General features: G+C 48.2%; 1 protein-coding gene and 1 long non-coding RNA gene across 2 annotated transcripts; one reads left to right on the forward strand and one right to left on the reverse strand.

Moving 5' to 3' along the window:
• Window positions 1-2,025: 2,025 nt before the first annotated feature.
• On the forward strand, window positions 2,026-5,159 carry LOC308577417. The gene is made up of 2 exons (XR_014003631.1): window positions 2,026-2,965; window positions 3,910-5,159. It is a non-coding gene; the product is annotated as an uncharacterized lncRNA (long non-coding RNA).
• SGTA (small glutamine rich tetratricopeptide repeat co-chaperone alpha) lies at window positions 4,018-12,801 on the reverse strand. Its single transcript, XM_081177533.1, has 12 exons — window positions 12,679-12,801; window positions 10,540-10,669; window positions 9,754-9,857; window positions 9,431-9,515; window positions 8,963-9,062; window positions 8,560-8,664; window positions 8,237-8,375; window positions 7,762-7,824; window positions 7,481-7,518; window positions 7,138-7,227; window positions 6,114-6,241; window positions 4,018-5,559 (listed from the first exon to the last, which is right to left on the reverse strand). Exons 2-11 carry the CDS (start codon window positions 10,637-10,639, stop codon window positions 6,127-6,129), a joined length of 939 nt encoding a protein of 312 aa, XP_081033659.1. The 5' UTR covers window positions 10,640-10,669; window positions 12,679-12,801; the 3' UTR covers window positions 4,018-5,559; window positions 6,114-6,126.
• Between the last annotated feature and the right edge of the window lie 7,749 nt (window positions 12,802-20,550).

Consider the following 20,550-nt stretch of genomic DNA (forward strand, 5'->3'; position numbering starts at 1 on the left):
TTCGGCTGTGCAGCAAGTAAGGGTGTCCTCCAACCTTCAGGGAAGTGGCTGTGCCTGCCGAACGGCGGCCGGCGCGAAACAGCGGCCGCGACATGCCTGGTTCCGGCGACTTTTGCGTGTGCTGGGAGTTCAGGAAAGTGGTCTACCCATTAACGGAATATGTACAGAGAAGAACGATTTTACGGTCAACTCACGAGAAATATATAGGGAAAAGTGCTGACGACACCGAGCTGGATGGCTCAAGGGCCTCACTCTGTCCCAAACAGCACCCTGCGTTAGGGGGGCAGGGACGCAGCTCAGCAGGATCCGCACAGAGCTTATAGCTTTTCTACAACCTCCTATTCCTGGAGCCAGGTTAGAGAAAGGTTTGCCTAAAGCAAAGGAATGAACAGTCATTTCCAAATATTTTGGAAAAAGGTCACCCCAAAAGCAATAAAGCGATTTTTGCCTAGGGAACTGCATAATATATTATGTCATATACATAGCATGCATACAGGAAAAAAACAGAGATTGCAGATTTTCTAATACTAGTACAACATTTTGTACGTTGCACAACCCACTTTACTGCTTACAATCAAGCGAAGTTGCAGCTGGTCTTTGTTTCTGCTGCAGGAAGCAAAATGTTCCCACACCACTTTGCTTGCGCCTTCTGCGCACCGATTCCTTCTCGGGATCTGGAGGACGGATGGCTCCTGAGAGCCAGTGTGGTGTAGTGGTTAAGAGTGGTAGACTCATAATTTGGTGAACCAGGTTTGATTCCCCGCTCCTCCACCTGCAGCTGCTGGGTGACCTTGGGCCAGTCACACTTCTCTGAAGTCTCTCAGCCCCACTCACCTCACAGAGTGTTTGTTGTGGGGCAGGAAGGGAAAGGAGAATGTGAGCCGCTTTGAGACTCCTTCGGGAAGTGATAAAGTGGGATATCAAATCCAAACTCTTCTTCTTCCTGCTTCCAGGGATTCTCCCAAACTCTTGACTCTGCTACCACTCAGTGGATTTGTAACTGGCTGACTGACCGAACCCAAAGGTTCCTCTTCATCCTGGAGAAGAGTGACTAGTGGGGTGCCACAGGGTTCTGTCTTGGGCCCGGTCTTATTCAACATCTTTATCAACGACTTGGATGATGGACTCAAGGGCATCCTGATCAAATTTGCAGATGACACCAAACTGGGAGGGGTGGCTAACACCCCAGAGGACAGGATCACACTTCAAAACGACCTTGACAGATTAGAGAACTGCGCCAAAACAAACAAGATGAACTTTAACAGGGAGAAATGTAAAGTATTGCACTTGGGCAAAAAAAATGAGAGGCACAAATACAAGATGGGTGACACCTGGCTTGAGAGCAGTACATGTGAAAAGGATCTAGGAGTCTTGGTTGACCACAAACTTGACATGAGCCAACAGTGTGACGCGGCAGCTAAAAAAGCCAATGCAATTCTGGGCTGCATCAATAGTATAGCATCTAGATCAAGGGAAGTAATAGTGCCACTGTATTCTGCTCTGGTCAGACCTCACCTGGAGTACTGTGTCCAGTTCTGGGCACCACAGTTCAAGAAGGACATTGACAAAGTGGAACGTGTCCAGAGGAAGGCAACCAAAATGGTCAAAGGCCTGGAAACGATGCCTTATGAAGAACGGCTAAGGGAGCTGGGCATGTTTAGCCTGGAGAGGAGGTTAAGGGGTGATATGATAGCCATGTTCAAATATATAAAAGGATGTCACATAGAGGAGGGAGAAAGGTTGTTTTCTGCTGCTCCAGAGAAGCGGACACGGAGCAATGGATCCAAACTACAAGAAAGAAGATTCCACCTAAACATTAGGAAGAACTTCCTGACAGTAAGAGCTGTTCGACAGTGGAATTTGCTGCCAAGGAGTGTGGTGGAGTCTCCTACTTTGGAGGTCTTTAAGCAGAGGCTGGACAACCATATGTCAGGAGTGCTTTGATGGTGTTTCCTGCTTGGCAGGGGGTTGGACTCGATGGCCCTTGTGGTCTCTTCCAACTCTATGATTCTATGATTCTATTACGCTCTCTTTAGGAATGTCTGCTAGAGATCTTTCTGTGATATAAGAACACACACATGAACTACGCTCACTTCAGGAATGTCTGCTAGAGATCTTTATGTGATACAGAAACGCATGCAGGCAGATTATGAGGACGCAATGCCTCTCCTCTCTTAAGTATTCCTGTACATAAATAATAAATAAATAAATAAGGGTGAGATGTAGGGATCAGATGGGATTACCATGAGGAATTATAAAATATACATCAAGCCATCGTATCCACGATGAAAGCATTGTGTTGACTGGGTTTGATATATTGACGATAATTTCTGATTAAATCCCATAAGATTCTACATTCATGCCTTTTTCATGCCCTTTTGACTCTACTGCCCATTTTTCTCTCCTCACATGTCATGTACAAAGCAGTTGCTTTGCCAGGCAGGCATCCTGGGCCATAAAGATAGTGGGCAAGTTTCTTTGATGCAGGATGTTAATCTTAGGGCCTGGAAATAGTTTCACAGGAAGGTGATAAAGATGCCTATCTCCTTGCCATCCTTCCATCCTCTCTTATTTACTCCTGTTTATGATCTCCGGAGTTTCTCTAGTCCTCTTTTATTTACTCTCAGATTATGTATGCATGCTCAGAGTAGTAGTCTTTGTAGTTAAAAGAATTTCTTTTGATCTAACTTTTTCCCCACGTGGGGTTTGTGGAAATGCTCAGAAGAAATCTGATTGGTTCTTACGAACACTCTGTAAAAAGTTCTTTTGTGAATAAAAACTACCTGGGCCAGGGGCTGCACGGCGGACAAGCACAGAGAGACACGATTATACGCACCCTTCCCAGAGTCTTGCTGGTTCAAGCCTCTGTGTGTATTCTTATTAATCAGGGTTCAATCCTTCCTTTACTTTGCGAACGCAACAAGAACAGTTTCAGTTTAAGTACGGACCTCCGGAACGAAGTACCGTATTTTTCACTCTATAACACGCACCAGACCATAACACGCACGTAGGTTTTAGAGGAGGAAAACAAGAAAAAAAATATTCTAAATGAAACAGTGGATGTATGATTTTTGTGGTTCATGCTGTGGCCACAGACATGTGATCTGACAGTGAGTTTGGAGTAGCCCAATGCAAAAATCCTGAGGATCCATGTGGATCCATGCTTTGTAACCACGTTTTTGCACCACTGCGACCCTAGGCAACAGTGGGTGCGTGATTTTTTTGGTGCAAGATGTAGCCATGGACATGTAATGTGATCTGATGGTGAATTTGGGGTGACCCAATGCAAAAATCCTGAGGATCCATGTGGATCCGTGCTTTGTCACCACGTTTTAAATGGGGAGGGAAGGAAAAACACAGAAGGGACAAGGAGCACAAGAGGGGTGTGTGGAGAAGCAGCTGGCTAACAATGCAGGAGAGGGGTTTAACGGGGTGGGGGGGGAGGAAAGGAAAGCAAAAGTTCCCCCCACCCACCCAAGCCAACCCTCTCTCTCTCTCTCCCACCTGCATGTTTTTCGGCTGCCTGCGAGTCCCTAGAGCACGGAGAGGAGGTGGTGGTGGCTGGAGCCTGCACGCAGTGTGACTAGGAAAGAATTAGAAGGAAGGACTCAATCCTTTCCTTAATCCTCTGCTTGCCAGGAGGGCAGGGGATTCCCTGCTCTTTGTTGAGTTTGAGCAAACGCAGCAACAGAAGCGGGTGGGCAGTAAGACCCTGAGGCAGAATGCAGGAAAGCAGCAGCTTCTCCGCCTGCCCAATCTTATTTTTGCCTGATTTTTGCCTATTTTTGCCCCTGCGCTCCGGCGAGTCAGCTCCAGGGACCACACATTCGCTCAATAACACGCACAGACATTTCCCCTTACTTTTTAGGAGAAAAAATCTGCGTGTTATAGAGCGAAATTTACGGTAAGTACTTAACCCGAGGTACCACTGTAATTAATTATCATTATTATTAATAATAATAATAATTCCCTGTTTTAGGTTAGACGGGGCCAATCGAGAGGGGGACAACAGCAAGCAACAGTGTCCAAAGGATTTTATTTTCTACGTTAAAAAAAGGAAAACGGAAACAGTGCCAATTTCTTTAATAATAATAGTAATTTAAAAAAAAAAAAAACATTTTGAAGGAATCCAAAGAAAAGCTCTTAAGGGGTGATGGGGGGGAGGTCTCTAACCCCCTTTCCCCCTTTTAACCCCCAGGGATCATTTATTCCCAACAAGGCATCTCAAAAATTGTCAATGCCCCCTTTTTTGAGCACCCCCTTCTCCAGATGTGGGGTACCAAGGAGGTGGGATAGGACAGCAAGTTTCTGAGTGCCCATTTGCCCCCACCCCTAATCCTGAAGAGGGTCTGCGGAAGGCGGGTTGCAGGCTGGGCAGAAAAGTGGGGTTGGGGTGTCGCTAGAGACCCCCAACTGGAAGAGGAAGTCCTGACCTGGCCTTGCAGCGGGGAGAGGAAGAGAGAGTCCTCTTTTCCGCTGAGCCACTCATCTTTAGAAGTCAGACCCTGTTTCTAGAAATGCAGCTTCGGGGTGCGCATCTATTTGAATTGGGGGTGGGAGGCAGGAAGCTTGCCTGTCCATCTATCCCAGAGACCTTGTAAAATATCGAGGGCAATCCCCCCCCCCTTGCAAAGCAACTTTCTTGGCACCGGATTCATGGCGACCCTCCGTGGGGCAGGTGGGGGGTGCTTGAGGGCGACGCCCTGGGGGCATTCACACACCCTTCCTACACTAAAGCCAACTCAGCCCCCCCAAGACAAATTTCCTTTTGCTAAGCTCACAAACATGCAAGAATCCCCCCAAATCCCCCCCAATATTTGAATTAAAAATCTTCTGGAAGCCAAAAGGGGGGCGAGATGTTGCTAACCTGTGCTCCCTCCGCAAAGAGATCTACGCATATCGCCATGATCTTTTAAGAGAGGAAACAAAGAATATCCTATTTTTCACCTTAGCTGCAATTTCCCAAAGTCATGGCCCCCCCACCCTGCAAAACACACATGATCCCATGCAAAAATCCCTCCCCCCCCCCCCGGTTTTTGCCCTGTGCTAGAGATCCCAGACGAAGGCACCAGAGAAGAGCCTGGCAAAGGGAGAAAGAAACAGAGACAACAACCCAGGGAGGTGGACACAGAAATCCATTGGGGGGGGGGGTTGGATTTTTTTGAAAAAATAAAGAAAGAGAGAGGGTTTGCTGCCTCCCCCCGCCCCCAGAGAAGGCCGTGGTTCTGGAGTGAGGCTTCTTCCCTGGAAACGTAGCATCTCCCCGAGAGAAAATGGGATTTAAAAACTGCCGCACCAGTCGTGGATCTTCCCGGGGGTCTCAAGGGGGGCAGGAGGAAGAAGAGGAGGAGCAGGAGGAGCAAGAAGGGGAGACTACTGGGGTGGGAGGGGCTGCCTCTCTAACATGCAGGTTCGGGGGTCCCCCCAACCCCCCCATTCCTGCTCCCCCCCCCGCACTCCATGAGCAGGAGAAACAGCAACACAAACATGGCTTTTCCAGTTTCAAATCTTCTTTCCTGTCCAGCCAAGGAAGGAGTCATCTTCCGACAAAGGGCACCCCTGGAAGGAAAGCAGTGGTTTTGTTCTTTAAAAAGGGACATGCCCCATAGAACCGAAGAATCCGGATAGACTGCCTCTGGAGCCGGAGGCTCCACATGTACAGGAAGGAAGCCTGGGCTGTTGGTTCAGGCCCCAAGGGGATCCATCCAGCCCAGCTTCCTGTCCTTGGAGTGGCCAGGCTTCCCAGCCTTTGGATCAGGCCAAAAGGGGCTCATCTGGCCAGGCTTCCTGTCCTTGCAGGAGTCTGGATAGACTGCCCCTGCACCTGGAGGCTCCACAGTAAGAACCTGGGTGCCGCATCAGGTGCAAGGGGGCGCATCCAGCCCAGCTTCCTGTCCCCACACTGGGCAAACGCTCCATAGGACCTAGGAGCCCAGGTAGACTGCCTCTGGAGCTGGAGCCTCCACAAGAAGCCCAGCGGCTGCTGCCACATCAGGCTGTCTGCTCCTGCGTCTGATCATTTTCCGGGAACACCAGAGACCATCTCACCCTGCGACAGCTAGCACATCAGCCCCCCCCCCCCCGGAGCCCCGCACAAGGTCCCCAGCACACACCTTCCAACCCGCCTCATTCCTGCTGCTCCTCGTTGCTGGCGCTGGGCGTCCGGCTGCGGATCTGGCTGCGCAACTGCTCAATGAGTTCCGGGTTCTGCTGCTGCATCTGCTGCGCAAATTGCTGGCCCCTGCAGAGGGGGAGAGGCACATCAGGGAGGGCCCCTGGTCGGGATGCGGGCATTTTCCCGCTGCAAAATGCGCCGGAATCTCCAGGCAATCTGTTCAATTTAATAAATCCATAGCCGGCCACTTGCCCCGGGGTCTTCAAAAGATTTATTAACCTCAATAAATCCATAGCCAGGAGACTCTGCGCAACTTGAATTCCCTACTGAAGGGTAAAGAGTTCATACCACAAATGCGGGCAGAGACTCTGCAATATTGTGGCTTGAATTCGGAGACACCACCTGCCAAAATATTTGAATGGGAAGCATGTATTTGTGGTCAAATTATTGCAGGTTCATCTGATAAAAATAGATTGAAAAATAAAAGGGGAGAAAGGAGCAGCAGTTCTCCAAGTGTGGCAGGAAGGTTCAGGGGCAACCCAAGAAAAAAAAATTATTTTATTTTATTGATTTATATACCAACCTTCATCATAAGATCTCAAAACATTTCCCATTCAAACATTTCAGTCCAGGGAACTGCCAAAATCATGTTTTCATTTGAAAAATATGGATGGATATCTTTTCAAAATTAAGACTATCTTCACTGTTTTCCCCAGTGCATATCTTATCAATAAAAAAGATTGGTTGGGGCAAGCAAGTTTTTGTTCTGCAAATGCGGCCCGGAGAAAAAAGTTTGGGCGTGGGACTGGGACCTGGGAGAGACCAGGGTTCAAATCCCGCCCACTAGGACTCGGGGGCCAGCCGCTACCTCTCAGCCTAGCCAACCTCGCAAGGTTGCTGTGAGGGGGATTATATGAGGAGGGAGGGAGAACCAGCTGGAGATCCTTGAGAGGAAAAGCTGCTGGCCAGGTGCTGCTGCTCAGAGCCGGGAGGGGAGAGACCCCCCAGGCCTTTCTACTCACGCTTGGATAAGGCTGGCGAGGTCATTGGGGGACGTGCCCGCTCCTGGCGCTGCCATGGGGTTGGTGCCACCCGAGATCATCCCAGACATCCTTCCAGCAAAGAGGGCAGGAGAAAAGAAAAGGGGTCATTGTCACAGGTTGCGAGAGTCGGAAGGGTTCCCCCAAAGGTCATCCAGCCCAACCCCCGGCAAGGCAATCCTCGGAGACTCTTCTGAATGGCAAGTTGGCTCTCCTTCCAGCAATTCTGAAATCTGCAGGGACCCTGCCATTCGGGGGTGTCAGAAGAAGCTTCAAAAAAAGACCCCCACCCCTTCCCTAAAAATCAGGTGTTTCCCATACTTACAATTGCTGTACCTGCGGATTGTTCATCAGGTTTGATGCCTGTTTTAATTTTTTTTTAAAGGAGAAAAGTGGAGGGGAGAGAAAGAGAGAGTGGTTGGGGAGTCTTCTTTTTACTATTAAATTTTTATTATGAATTCTGTCTTTTTTCTATTGCAGTTTTATGTTTTGAAGTGCCCTGAGATCTATGGTTAGAGGGCAGCATACAAATTTTAACAACAACAACGAGATCCTTATTCCTCCAATAAATCAAAACACCAGCTCAGGAAGCAGGGCTAGACTCACCATGCTCATGAACCCGGGGTTGTTGAGCAAGCCGGCTAAGTCGAAGCCTCCAGCACCTCCTGTCTGAAAGGCAAACAGAACCGTAGAGTCAGAAGGGACTGCCAAGGATCATCTAGTCCAGCCCCCCGCAAAGCAGGAACCTTTTGCTCAGTGTAAGAGCAAAAGGAGGATTTACACACCACTGTATCCTCCTAAGAGCTGAAGGTGGTATGCAAAGTTCTCCCCCTCCGTTGACATCCTTGCCATGACCCTGCAAGGCAGGTGAGTCTGAGAGGTGGCGATTTGCACCCTGGCCTCTCCCCGTTTAATCCTCACAGCCACCCTGCAAGGGAGGCCAGACCAAGAGAGGCAGCGGCTGGCCCCCTAGGTCACCTGGAGGCTCTATGGAAGAGGGTGGGGGGGGTGAACACCAGTCCCTCGTGGGTCCTGGCCCAGGTGCTCTAACCACTGCACCACTGCTGCCTCTCCTTCTCACCGGGCTTGGAGCCTCCTTCATTTTCTGCTCCGTGACTTTGAGGTTGGACTTGTATGTCTCGTTATCTGGGTCAAGCTCCAGAGCTTTTCTGTAGTAGACAACGGCGTCCGAGAGTTTGTTCAGGCTCGACAGGGCTAAGCTGGGACCAGGAGGCAGAGAGAGAGAAGGTTGCCTGACCGAAAAGGAGCACCCTGAGGTCCAAAAGCCGTTCCCTGGCTTCTCCCTTACAGGCCACATCCTGGGTCCCCCACTTAGGCTGGAGGGGCCAGTGGGGAGGGGGAATTACCTCTCCTGCCCCGCCTTCTGCCCCCCAAGATGCTCACCCCATCCTGCCATAGGCCTTGCTGTATTTGGGGTCGATGTGGATGGCTCGCTCGCAGTCCCGGACGGCCCCGGTGTAGTTCCCCAGCTTGCTGTAAGCGGCAGCCCTGTGGAGGAGAGAAGGAAAGATGCTCAGCGCTCACGCAAATGGCATCCTAGAATCATGGTGTTGGAGGGGACCCTGAGGGCCCTCTAGCCCAGCTCCCTGCTGTGCCATGCGGAAATCGAACCCGCAACCTTGGCATTCTCAGCACCACACTCTAAGCAATGGAGCCCTCCAGGCTGACAGGAAGGGGGAATATAGAGAGAAACAAACATACAGAGAACATTACACACATACACACACACACACAACTACAAAAGTGGAGAAAGAGAGAAAGATCTGCCCATCCCCCACCAGCTCACCGATTGCAATAGTAAACTGCATTGGACGGATTCAGCTCAATGGCTTTCCCATAGAAGGAGATGGCACTTTCAAAGTTTTCCGCCTTCATCTGCTCATTTCCTATTGAGAAGGGAACAAGGAAATCCTAGAGTTGGAAGGGACCCGAGGGTCATCCAGCCCAACCCCCTGCAAGGCAGGAATCTCCGCTAAAGCATCCAGAGCACCACTATCGATGCTTTTTTTTCTAGAAAAAGAGGTGATGGAGCTCACGATGAAGTAGTTTCAGTAAGTGCCACACTTTTCAACCAAAAGAAAGAGGTACTGCAGATCCTTGAGAACCGCCTGGAAAAAAGCACTGAGGATGAGGGTGATGATCCCTGGCAAGCCCTCAGCTGCAGGGCTCCCTCCCCATGGAGACGCGCCTGGCCCCCTCACTGTGCGGCAGCCCGGCTGGAGCTGGCATGGAGTGCCTGGAGGGAGGGTCTCACCTTCGGCCTTCAGCCTTTCTGCCTCTGCGGCCTCTTCTTCTGAAGGGGTGACCGGCTCTGAGGGGGGTGGGCTTGGCTGTGGCTCCTGAGGCGCACCAGGGCAGAGAGAAGAAAGTCAGAGCTCAGGAGGTGCCTGCCCAAAGGACCCTTCTTGGGGCAGGCAGGATCACCAGGAGGGTCCCCCAGAGCTCATCCAATCCAACCCAGTCATGCTGCCACCACAGACTACCTGCTCCCCCCACCCCATCTCCCCCCACTCTGCCAGCAACACCGCCTGCAAAGACACCCCCTTCTCCCCTCCTCTTGCTCCCACCAACACCTACTTTTGCTGCAGCAGCTTCGAAAATCTCTGGCAGGGTCTGGGACAAGGCGAGGCTGCGGTCGTCCGTGGAGACACCAAACGCTGTCTCGAGGCACTGGATGGCAACTGCAGGAGAGACAAAGGGCCCGTTAACCCTGCTCCCTTCATTTACGGCTCCACAGGGAGGTGGGGGGGGTGTCGGGGGCAGGACACGTTTCTGGCATGCAGAAGGTCCCAGGGTGGCAGAGACACTCAGCTTCCACTCTTCAACGCCTGTGCCTACTCAGCAAAGACAAGCCTGGATGGGGCAACCAAGCCAGATGGGCAGGGTATAAATAATAAAATTATGGTGACGGTTATTATTAATCAAATTTGCATCCCACCCTGCAAAACAGTCCACTTTTAAGGAAGCAGTGGTGCCGCGTTGTGTGTTTTAATGGATTAGATCGATCGATCGACAGCTACATAGAAGCAGTTTCAATTTCAACCATGTTTGATCACTTTTTAATTTGTTAATTTGTTGGAAGCTGCCCAGGGTGGCTGGGGCAACCGAGTCAGATGGGTGGCATATAAATAATAAATTTGTTGTTGTTGTTTTCCTTTGTTTTTAGCAGTTTCTGTTTTATCTGCAAGCTGCCTTGTGTCCTGTCATGGCAAAAGGCAGGGTATAAATTATTATTATTTTTAAGAGTCAAATGTTGGGCGAGAAGGTTGGGCCAAAGGGGCCCCCGAGGCCTAAACAGGAAAACATAGAATCACACTGAGCTTTTTCCAGCTCCCGTTTCCCCATCCTCCGCCCCCCCCCCACCTTCCAGGCTCTCCTGGGCGTCAGGTGAGAGTCCGCCATGATGCAGCTGGTCCTGGAGGAACTGGATGATGGAGAAAGCCAGGCGCCTCTTCTCGGCCATGCTGGGGCTCCAGGGAACTCCTCTCGGCGGCTGGAAAAGAACAACAGCACACAAAGGGTTAACGGTCAGCCACAGGGAGATCTCTGGGCACCAGGTTGGCGATGGGTATCTCCATCTGGCTGGCCCCTCCGGCTTTCTTAAGCAGTTCAGCAGAAGAGCTCATTTCTATCCCAAGGAGTCCATGGTTCACCCCCTCCTCCGTTAATCCCTACAACGACCCTGCGAAGGAGGCGAAGAGGTTGTGACTGACTCCAAGGTCACCCAACGAGCTTCATGACAGAGTGGGGATTCAAACACTGATCTCCCAGGTCCCCGTCCGACATTCTCACCATTACACCCTCACTGGCTTGCCAGAGCACTTCTGCAAGTAAATAAATACAGTGGTACCTCAGGTTACAGATGCTTCAGGTTACAGACTCCACTAACCCAGAAATAGTATCTTGGGTTAAGAACTTTGCTTCAGGATGAGAACAGAAATCGTGTGGCAGCAGCGGGAGGCCCCATTAGCTAAAGTGGTACCTCAGGTTAAGAACAGTTTCAGGTTAAGAACGGACCTCCAGAACGAATTAAGTTCTTAACCCGAGGCACTACTTCCGGGTTAGCGGAGTTTGTAACCCGAAGTGTTTGTAACCCGAAGTACAAAGTATGGGGAAAGCCAAATGTCACTTAGAGAAGGACCTGAAATATTTTCCTTGAAGCTGACAAAAACCAGGACATCACTGGATTTCCTTCTACGCCTTCCTTTCTCGCAGATATGGTCACGCTATAGAACTGACGGAAGGTTTGTCTGTTTGCATTGGGATGCCTCTTTGGAAATCATCTCCAGATTCTGCAGGGCAGCTCCCCAAATCAAGGAGCAAGTTGTACCTCTGGGCTTGGATCCCGTCAGGTGACATTTTGGATCAAGACTCGGGACTGCACCACTCCAAAGCACACTGATTTTAAAACAGTGCTGATTTTTAACCGCTGGTGCAAAGACTGAGCTGATTTTAAGCCACTGATTCCAAAACTGCACTTATTTTAAAGCCCACTGATTTTGAGTACCGATTCCAGAACCATGCTGCTTTTAATAACAATAATAATAATTCATTTTTTATACCATGCCCATCTGGCTGGGCTTCCCCAGCCACTCTGCGGAAATCAATTTCAAAGTGCACTAATTTTAACCACTGACTCCAAAACCACCACACTTTTTAAAAACTGATTCCAAAGTGCACGGATTTCACCACCAATTTCAAAACTGCCCTGATTTTTGCTTGTTTGTTTCTCAGAATTGCTGAGGCCATATCATCTATCCTCCTGCTCCCTGCTCCAGTCTAGGGAGAGGGTCTTCCCTGGAGCGTCTCCCCCACCCCAAACCCCTCCACCCATGGATGGGGCTGCATCAATAAAACCAGCCATGCTGGTGCCCCCGCTCCCCAGAAGCCAGCGAGACCCTCCTCACAAGGGAAGGGGTCTGCACAGGGGTCCCTCCAACACCTCGACCTTCTCGGATGGGCACCCAGAAAGGCAGGCGTTGCAGCCCCCCTGTCTCATGGGATCTGGGGGGCTTTTGTTGAAGGAAGGAACATAGCGTAAAGTGAAACAGTGAAAACTGGGACCTCATGGTTTCTCACAGGGGGTTTGGCTGGACAGGCATGCATCCAACAGGCACGTCCTTCTCTCCTCCCCCCCCCCGTGTACCACGTGGAGATGCAGGCATGGGAAAGGGCTGCACTGCTGGACTTCTGCCTGTTCTGCCCCCCCTCCATTATGTTCTGGGGAAGGGGAAAGGATGCGCCCCTACTCTTTCTCCGGGGAGAGGGAGGAACTCAACAGGTACAGCCCCGGACACAGAGAGAGAGAGACCCCCCCTTCCCTTCTCAAGGACCCGGCTGCCTCCAGGGAGGAGGAGGAGGAGCTCCCCACTTGCTTCGAGGCAGAAACCCAACCGGTACAGCACCCTGGCCACCAACCCCCCCCCCAAGCCTCAGGGCGGCCCCTCCCCCCTGGGAACAAAGGGGGCCCTTCCCCGGGACCCCCGCCCCCCCCCCACTCACCAGCCCTCCGTCGCCCCCCAGCAGCGCAGGAGCCAGCGAGTCCGCCTCCCCCGGGTGCGCATGCGCGAATGGCTCCCCTTCCCTTGTTCTCCGGCCTCCCGGCCCAACTGCGCAGGCGTGGCTGAGAAAGGACTGCGCCTGCGCTCTGGAGCAGGTTCCGCCAGTCGCCGACGCCCAACTCTCAGTTCCGCCGGGCAAACCGCACATCAAAGCGCATGCGCAGAGGCCCCTCGCCGCGCTCAGGAACGCGCGCGCGAGAGTGACGTAACTGACTATCATCTCCGGCGCATTGCATTCCAGAGATAGATGAGAACATCTAAAGTGACACAACTCCTTGTCTGCATAGGGCGTTTTCGGGTTCACAGTGGATAAATTCTCCTCCTCCTCCGAAGAGGGTACTGGGAGTTATAGCTCGGTGAGGGGCGAACTACGGTTCCCATGATTCTTTGGGGCGTGTACTTTAAATGCATGCTGTATGTATACACCGGTCTTGCTAGCTGGGGATGATGGGAGTTGTAGTCCCAAAACAGCTGGAGACCCAAGTCTGTTAAGTTTGGGAAAGTGTACCAAAGTCCCGCTGAACACTTTCTTCAGACTTGTTACGGAAGGGGGGGGGCATGTCTTCTTCACTACAATATATTTGCTCAATTTCTCTAGGACTCCATCACCCCTCCCCTGTCCTCCATAATCTCTCAAGTAATCCTGTCAAAATCACTCTGCCAAACCTTTTCTCCGGGCAATGCCAGGTGACAGACTACGTGTACATGGACCATTGTCTTCTCAGGATGTGCTTATCTGCGCATATCTCCAGCTCTGCATATTCCCCCCTCCCTCCTCCATATCTCCAGCCCTCTGCATATTCCCCCCTCCCTCCTCCATATGTTAATCTGTGTAACCCAACCTCTCCTTAATGTATTCATGATGTAACTGGGATGTATTTTGCACTGTATTCTGGGACATGGAGGGAGTTTCAAAAGTTCATGTCACCCCTTTCTTGCGGTTCAATCTCGCCTTGAACCTGTTGCGCAATAAACTTGGATCTTCTGCAGTTTGCTCCTGCGTCTGGCTGAGCTCATTTTTCTTCCGCAGGGACCCACGGACTTAGTCCGATGAGCTGGGTGGCAGAGTAACCCCGCACCCAGATTTTTCCGTAACAGTTGGCGCCCAACATGGGGCTTGCGGTTCTCCCGAGCTGCTGACTGGGGGCCCCGAAATCTTCAGCCGGCTCTGGGCCATTTTGCCTGGGAAGATCCTTTTGGACCCCCAGCCATCTTCCGGGCGGTAATCGAAAGCCCCAGGAGTTCAGCCGGGGAGCAAAGAGGGATCCAGCCGGCTTATTCATCGATCCCGGGATCATCATAGAAGACGCGTGAGTATAAGGAAAAGGAAAATCCAGTGCACTGGTGGGAAGGGGGTGGAAGTCTCCTGGCAACTGAATTCTCTGCCCTCCTCTCTATCGATCCTTCTTACCTTTCTCTTGGTTCGGTTAGTGAGAAAGACCGCGGACCGCTGCTCGACCCAAAAGGGGGGTTCTGAGCTCTATCTCTTTCTCCTCTCAAATCCTCCAGTCAGCCGCACCAATTGAGAGTCCGAAAGTAAGACGGAGAGACCCGGCTTGGAAAGACAGCTGACTCTCCGCAACGGGCATCTCAGTTGAAAGCAAGGGGCTGGAGTTCTTCTTCCGAACTTCCCGAGCGCCCTTACGGAGGGGGCAGGAAGGGGTCTGGCTTTCTATCCCAATCCCAGCCGCACTGGTCGGTGCCACGTAACACGTGTATCGTGCGTGAGCCCGCTTCCAAAAGCAAGGGGGATTTTCAGTTCGAAATTCTATCCAGGGACCACCTGATCTGGCACCGCATGGTGCGGGCGTCCAGTAGGGCCCCTTTTCCTGAGATCGTGACGATAGGTAGGAGGTTGCCAGGAGGGATAGCCCATGAGGAATTGGGCAGGACCGGCAGAGTGGAAAGAGACCCCAGGTTATAGGAAATAAGGAAATAAGGAAATAAGGAAATAAGGAAATAGAAAAGGAAACCGGATAGTTAGAGCTCACTAAAACCACTAGGAAGTTGCCAAGCAACAAGGGAAAGGAAAACCTTAAATAGCCCCCTGTACAAGTTACCCAAATCCTAATCAACCCCTCTCTTTCCCCCTTCTCTATCCCAGACACCCCCCAAAAAAGGAAAAAGCAACAACAGCAACGCATGCATCTATAAAGGGGTACCCAGTCAACCAAGCGTTGTGAGCCCTACCAGTTTGATTAACTGGTGGTGTGTTTGAAGAGGCAAGGAGGCTCATAAAACCATGTGGGACCTTCCTACTAATTTCACTTAATGAAGCCAAAGGTAGTGGCCCAACTCCTTGCAATAACCAACTAAAGGATGAGAATATATATGTTTACATGTTGTCTGTTATGTGTGTTGTCTGTTAATACATATATGAGAATATGTATGTTTACATGTTGTCTGTTATGTGTGTTGTCTGTTCCTTCTGTCTCTGACAGACTGCCTTTCTTAAGTGTGCATAGTTTAAACTGCAAGCTTGCTTCAAAATTTAAATCTAAGGAAGCCATGCTGGACCTTATCAGTCCTAAATAAGACAAAATGAGAATGAAGTGTGTAAATGTTTGTTATTTGAGAGATGCTCAAAAGAGTCTTTCTCCTTGTATGTACTTCATTAAGTATATGCCTATGAAAGTATGGTGTTCTTTCTAATAAAATTGTTATTAAATGTAGAGGCTTCCATGGCCAGCAAAATTCTGAGTCCAGTCCAGATATCAGTCTCTATAAGACTTCCTGGACTCTTTTCTTAGAAAATGCCCCCCTTGTTTCATTCTGTCTCTTTCAGGTTTCTTCCCCCCTCTTCTCCTTCTTACTTCTGTGCCAGGTAAATTTACTCCCAAGTAAGCTTCCTTTAAACGAAACTGCAAAGGGGGGGCATAGATTAGGCTTACTATTCCTCTGCAAGTTCAGGAAAAATTGTCACTTTTGTATTCCTTCTAAATCAAATCTATGGCTGTTTTAACTATGCTTTATAAGAGATCCTCTCCCTATCTTAAGAAAATGTTCACTTCAATCTCCCTTTAAAGACTTGCACTCTTTAGTCTAAAGAAGTAAACTCTCACTCAAACTAGCTTCAAGATCTGCTAAAAGGGTTCCCTGTAAAGTTGGGTACTTTTATTTTCCTCTTCCTTAGTACATGATAGGTGCATGGTTTGTGATAGGCACATGGCTTGTGGTCTCTTCCCCAGTTGTGTCTGTGTACATAAGTATGTGTGTGTCTCTGGTAGTACAAATCTTGCTATGAACCCTGTATTTTAGGGCTGGACTAGATGACCCCAGGGTCCCTTTCAACTTTCCCAATTTGTGGCTGATGAGTTGAAATTCAGCCCAGATTTGCTCGTTGTTTTAAAGGGTGAGAGGTGAAAGCCGTGATGTTTTGAAGCAGAACTGGTGATATCAGGCATTTGAGTGATTACAGTGTTTATCATTTTGTCTATTATTTACAAAAATCAGACTTAGAAGTCTACTCAAAGTTTAAGCACATACAAATTCATATAATCAGGTAGAATGCGCCTTGACCATACCTGTAAATAAAGCGCAGAAGATTTTGTCTGCAAATGGTAAGGCTGAAATGACTTGAGAATGTTAAAAATCTTATGAATTCTGACTCTGGCCATTTTCCCCATATATAAGGGCGCTGATTGTTCCGCGAATGGCCAGAGGGATATTAGCCCTTTCCTGTACATAAAGGAAGCAGTCCCTTTTGCTTGGGCTGCAATTGCTAGCTTTGGTTGGTGAATACTTGAATTGCTGAGTTTCTCTTTTTTGTTTTAAAATCTAACCCTATTTTTAAAATCTACTCCTTACCCTTCCCTTCCCTTATTCAAATTCTAATTTAGCCAAAAGATGCAACATTTTCAATAGTATAAAAGGTTTGCTGAGAAATGAACTCTGCACATGCACAGAGGCTAGATCAGCTTACAAAAGAGAGAGAAAGGGGGGGAGGTTTGGAGAGTGTGGGCTACAGGGAGATCAAAGTTCCTCTCTTGAGTAGTTTGCCTCCCCAATGGGATTTAACAGTTATTTTTGTTTGTTTGTGTATATGCCTATGCATTTTAGGAACAGCATTTCCTGACAGACTTCTCACATGAAATTTTCCCTTTTATCAGGATATGTGAACCCCATTAACAAAGTGTTTGTCCCTTCTTTTCTCCCACAGCACAAATGATAATGAGGGGATGCAAACAGTGATTTAAAGTAATTGCATTTGTATTTCTTTCTTCCCTTAAAGCCAAACAGTCACTTTCTTTCTGTTCAGCAAAACAAGTCTGAATCCCTGCTATATTAGTGACTTCCCTCTATCTCTTTGTGGCTTTGACATTTTTTAGGTTACAAATATTCTGTTTTCGTTTATTAAAATCAGTTCTTCCATTATATATATGAAATTAATCGAAGCACAGCCAAACATTGTTCGTGGAATGGTATTTGTTTACCTTTTTGCCTGAGCATTTCTTATTAATTCTGTCATTTTGGCTAGTGCAAGGTACTTGCACAACTTTAAATTGCCATTCATTTTTGTCTTGGTATTAACTCATTTCCCAGTATTCCGCTATTAACATTACAGCCGATGTTGTCACATCATTTGGGATGTTAGAATGCCAAAATGTGTGTTTTACTTTGGGGACATGTTCATCACATGTTGAAAGTCAGTTTCATGAAGTTCTTTTATCAGATAGCACATGGTGAATTTTAAGTCCCCCCCCCCATTGTTTTCCCATTTTTTTCAGTCCAGTAGTAATCTGTGTGGTTTTGATAATATCTTTGTATTATTTAATAATAATTCTTTTCTAAGTCTGATGTCTTTGTGTCAAGTCTGTTTTCATCTGACTGGTAATCTAATTTTTTGCTTTCTTTTTATTTTTTAACCTTTGTATTTTTTACAGTTCTCTTTCTATACTAACTGTGTTTTCAGTCCCCAAAACCCTGCCCCCTTACAGGATATCACTTATACAGATGTGCAATGATGAAAAGCAGCAATAACCCCTCAACTCAGTTCTTCGCCATCACAAGACCTGCACAACAGACACCAGAGTTTTCAAAGTGCCCACAGCTATCTCTTTCAAAGGATATAGACTGACGGGGGGGGGGCTGACAAAGGGGGGAGGAGTTGAATTGCAAGCACATTTTTTCACTTGAACCTCAAGCCTCTGTGCTCCAGGATTCAAAAGATACATGCGTAAAAGATCACAATTGTGTCAATATGCAACTGATATTTAATTAGTTTGTTTTCTGTATTATGTGTTATTTTGTTTTCTGTATTATGTGTTATTATGTAGGAATGCTGAAGTGTGTCTGATAATGTGTTATCTCCACAAAAGGAAAAATCTCTGTATAATGTAACATACATAACTATGAACAGCAGAAGGATACGGCTTACACCCCAAGTTTTCCATGGAGGATTCCCATATATTACAATGCTTTCCAATAGAGCAGACTATATTTAGATTAAGTCAACTGATGATCATATTTCCTTGTCCCACCTGGCACTCTGCAGAGTGCCAACCTTCCCTACCTATTTATTTATGTATTTAATGTTTTTCTATACATGAAGTTCCCAGATTTTTACTATTTCCTTCTTTCTGTTCCAGAAAACTATTTCAAATCTTTTCTATGACTTCTCTGCATCTCTTGCAGATTCAGTACTGTCTTCAAGTAGCAATTGTTCTGTATTTATTTACTTATTAATCTTGGTTTTCCCGTATAGCTGTGAAATTAATCTAACCACAACCAAGTATTATTATCGGAACCATATTTTATCAGGTAGATTTGAAGCAACGCTCCTTATTATTATTTGAGATGTTTGATTAGGATGCCAGATGAAATTGGGTGTAGATCATGTCCCAAATTTTATTTATTTATTTGAGGACACGACTACCATATGTTATATTATTATTGATAACAAGAAACGTGTATATGCCTTGATGTAGCAAGAATGGTCCCTTATAGAGTTAAATTGACTCATTTGGACAAATGCCCCCTTAAAGAATGGCTTTGGTTTTAACATATTGGTTTTGAAAAGTTGAGAACCACGGGGCAAGATAAATTCAAATTGGACTCTACTGGAATTGGACACGTGTATCCAGGCTGCAACTAGCTTTTGGTCCTTTAAGAGCAAGTGGACAACTTTCCATGAGTGCGAGACCAGAGCCTGCCATAATGAAAAACCCCATAGAAAGACCAAGGTGAAGACATATCTCTCATGATGTGTCCAAGCCTGTGCCAGCTATGGTGAGTGCCAGGCGACATGGTTAAATGAAAGCCCTGAGGGGATTCAACAGGATGTGTTACTGTACCACTATGCCGGTGTGAGACCACAGAAGAGCTAGCTTGGCACCTGAAAACACAAAAACGGTGGGGCTAAAAAGCAAACTGCATTTTTTTTCAGTCAGTAGTGGACCTTCCTGCTAAATGTAAAGCATACACCACTATTGAAAATGTTTCTCCCAAGAGCTAGGGTGCCACAAGTAATTTAGTAACAAAATACAACAGATGTTCTTTTATATAATACCCTATATCCAGCTATCTGCACTGCTATACTTGCAAATGACCGTAAGAGGCATGGCTTGCAAGTCCCTTTCAGGTTTGCATAAACCCACACATCTGGTATGGTAGATACCAAGTTATTATTTAGCGCATATATATAACACGCGTGTACATTGTATTCGTCCCTGTTGCTCCCTCTTTTGCTGCCCTGCTCAACCCACCTCCTTTCCATTAGAGCGTATTCCCACTCACAGGGAACGCCTACATTCACCCAGATTAGGGTGCGGAGAAAAGATTTGCAAGTTCTTACAGAACTTTAATGCAAATCTATCTCCGAATGGGGGACTGTTACGGAAGGGGGGGGGCATGTCTTCTTCACTACAATATATTTGCTCAATTTCTCTAGGACTCCATCACCCCTCCCCTGTCCTCCATAATCTCTCAAGTAATCCTGTCAAAATCACTCTGCCAAACCTTTCCTCCGGGCAATGCCAGGTGACAGACTACGTGTACATGGACCATTGTCTTCTCAGGATGTGCTTATCTGCGCATATCTCCAGCTCTGCATATTCCCCCCTCCCTCCTCCATATCTCCAGCCCTCTGCATATTCCCCCCTCCCTCCTCCATATGTTAATCTGTGTAACCCAACCTCTCCTTAATGTACTCATGATGTAACTGGGATGTATTTTGCACTGTATTCTGGGACATGGAGGGAGTTTCAAAAGTTCATGTCACCCCTTTCTCGCGGTTCAATCTCGCCTTGAACCTGTTGCGCAATAAACTTGGATCTTCTGCAGTTTGCTCCTGCGTCCGGCTGAGCTCATTTTTCTTCCGCAGGGACCCACAGACTTAGTCCGATGAGCTGGGTGGCAGAGTAACCCCGCACCCAGATTTTTCCGTAACAGACTGGACACACCTCGGACTGCAGTGTTGTGGTTTTTCAGGGTTATTATATTTTTTAGAAAACATCCCAGGGCAGCTCAGTAAAAAGGAGCTCAAGCTGTGAGTTACAAGAGACTTGCTACGTTGTCCAATGTTCTCGGAAGGCCAGGCTGAATCTGAAAAACTGGCACACAAGGGCCCTGCAATGTTGTCCACTGTAGTTGTCATAAGCGTGTTGCGAACCTACAGCTGACCTAAGACTAGCAGCAAGCGCTACCAAGTGGGCATCTGAGAGAAAGCGGCTTGTGCAACAACCTTGCGAGGCAGAACGCAGCTGCTACTCTTCTTCTTCTTTGACGATCCCTCATAGCTAGTAAGATTATCTTCCATAAACATGGTTTTAACGGGGGCGCTGCCTGCGGGGGCGGGGGACAGCCGCAATGGCAC

Source organism: Podarcis bocagei (genome assembly GCF_964188305.1).
Source record: "Podarcis bocagei genome assembly, chromosome: 18".
Taxonomy (NCBI): Eukaryota; Metazoa; Chordata; class Lepidosauria; order Squamata; family Lacertidae; genus Podarcis; species Podarcis bocagei.

Coding starts and splice junctions, on each gene's coding strand:
- SGTA (XM_081177533.1), bottom strand. CDS start 10,639: ATGGCCGAGAAGAGGCGCCTGGCTTTCTCCATCATCCAGTTCCTCCAG. Junction 7,825..8,236: donor TGAAGGAGGCTCCAAGCCCG/GTGAGAAGGAGA, acceptor TTTGCCTTTCAG/ACAGGAGGTGCTGGAGGCTT. Junction 6,242..7,137: donor CTCGCCAGCCTTATCCAAGC/GTGAGTAGAAAG, acceptor CCCCCTCTGCAG/GGGCCAGCAATTTGCGCAGC.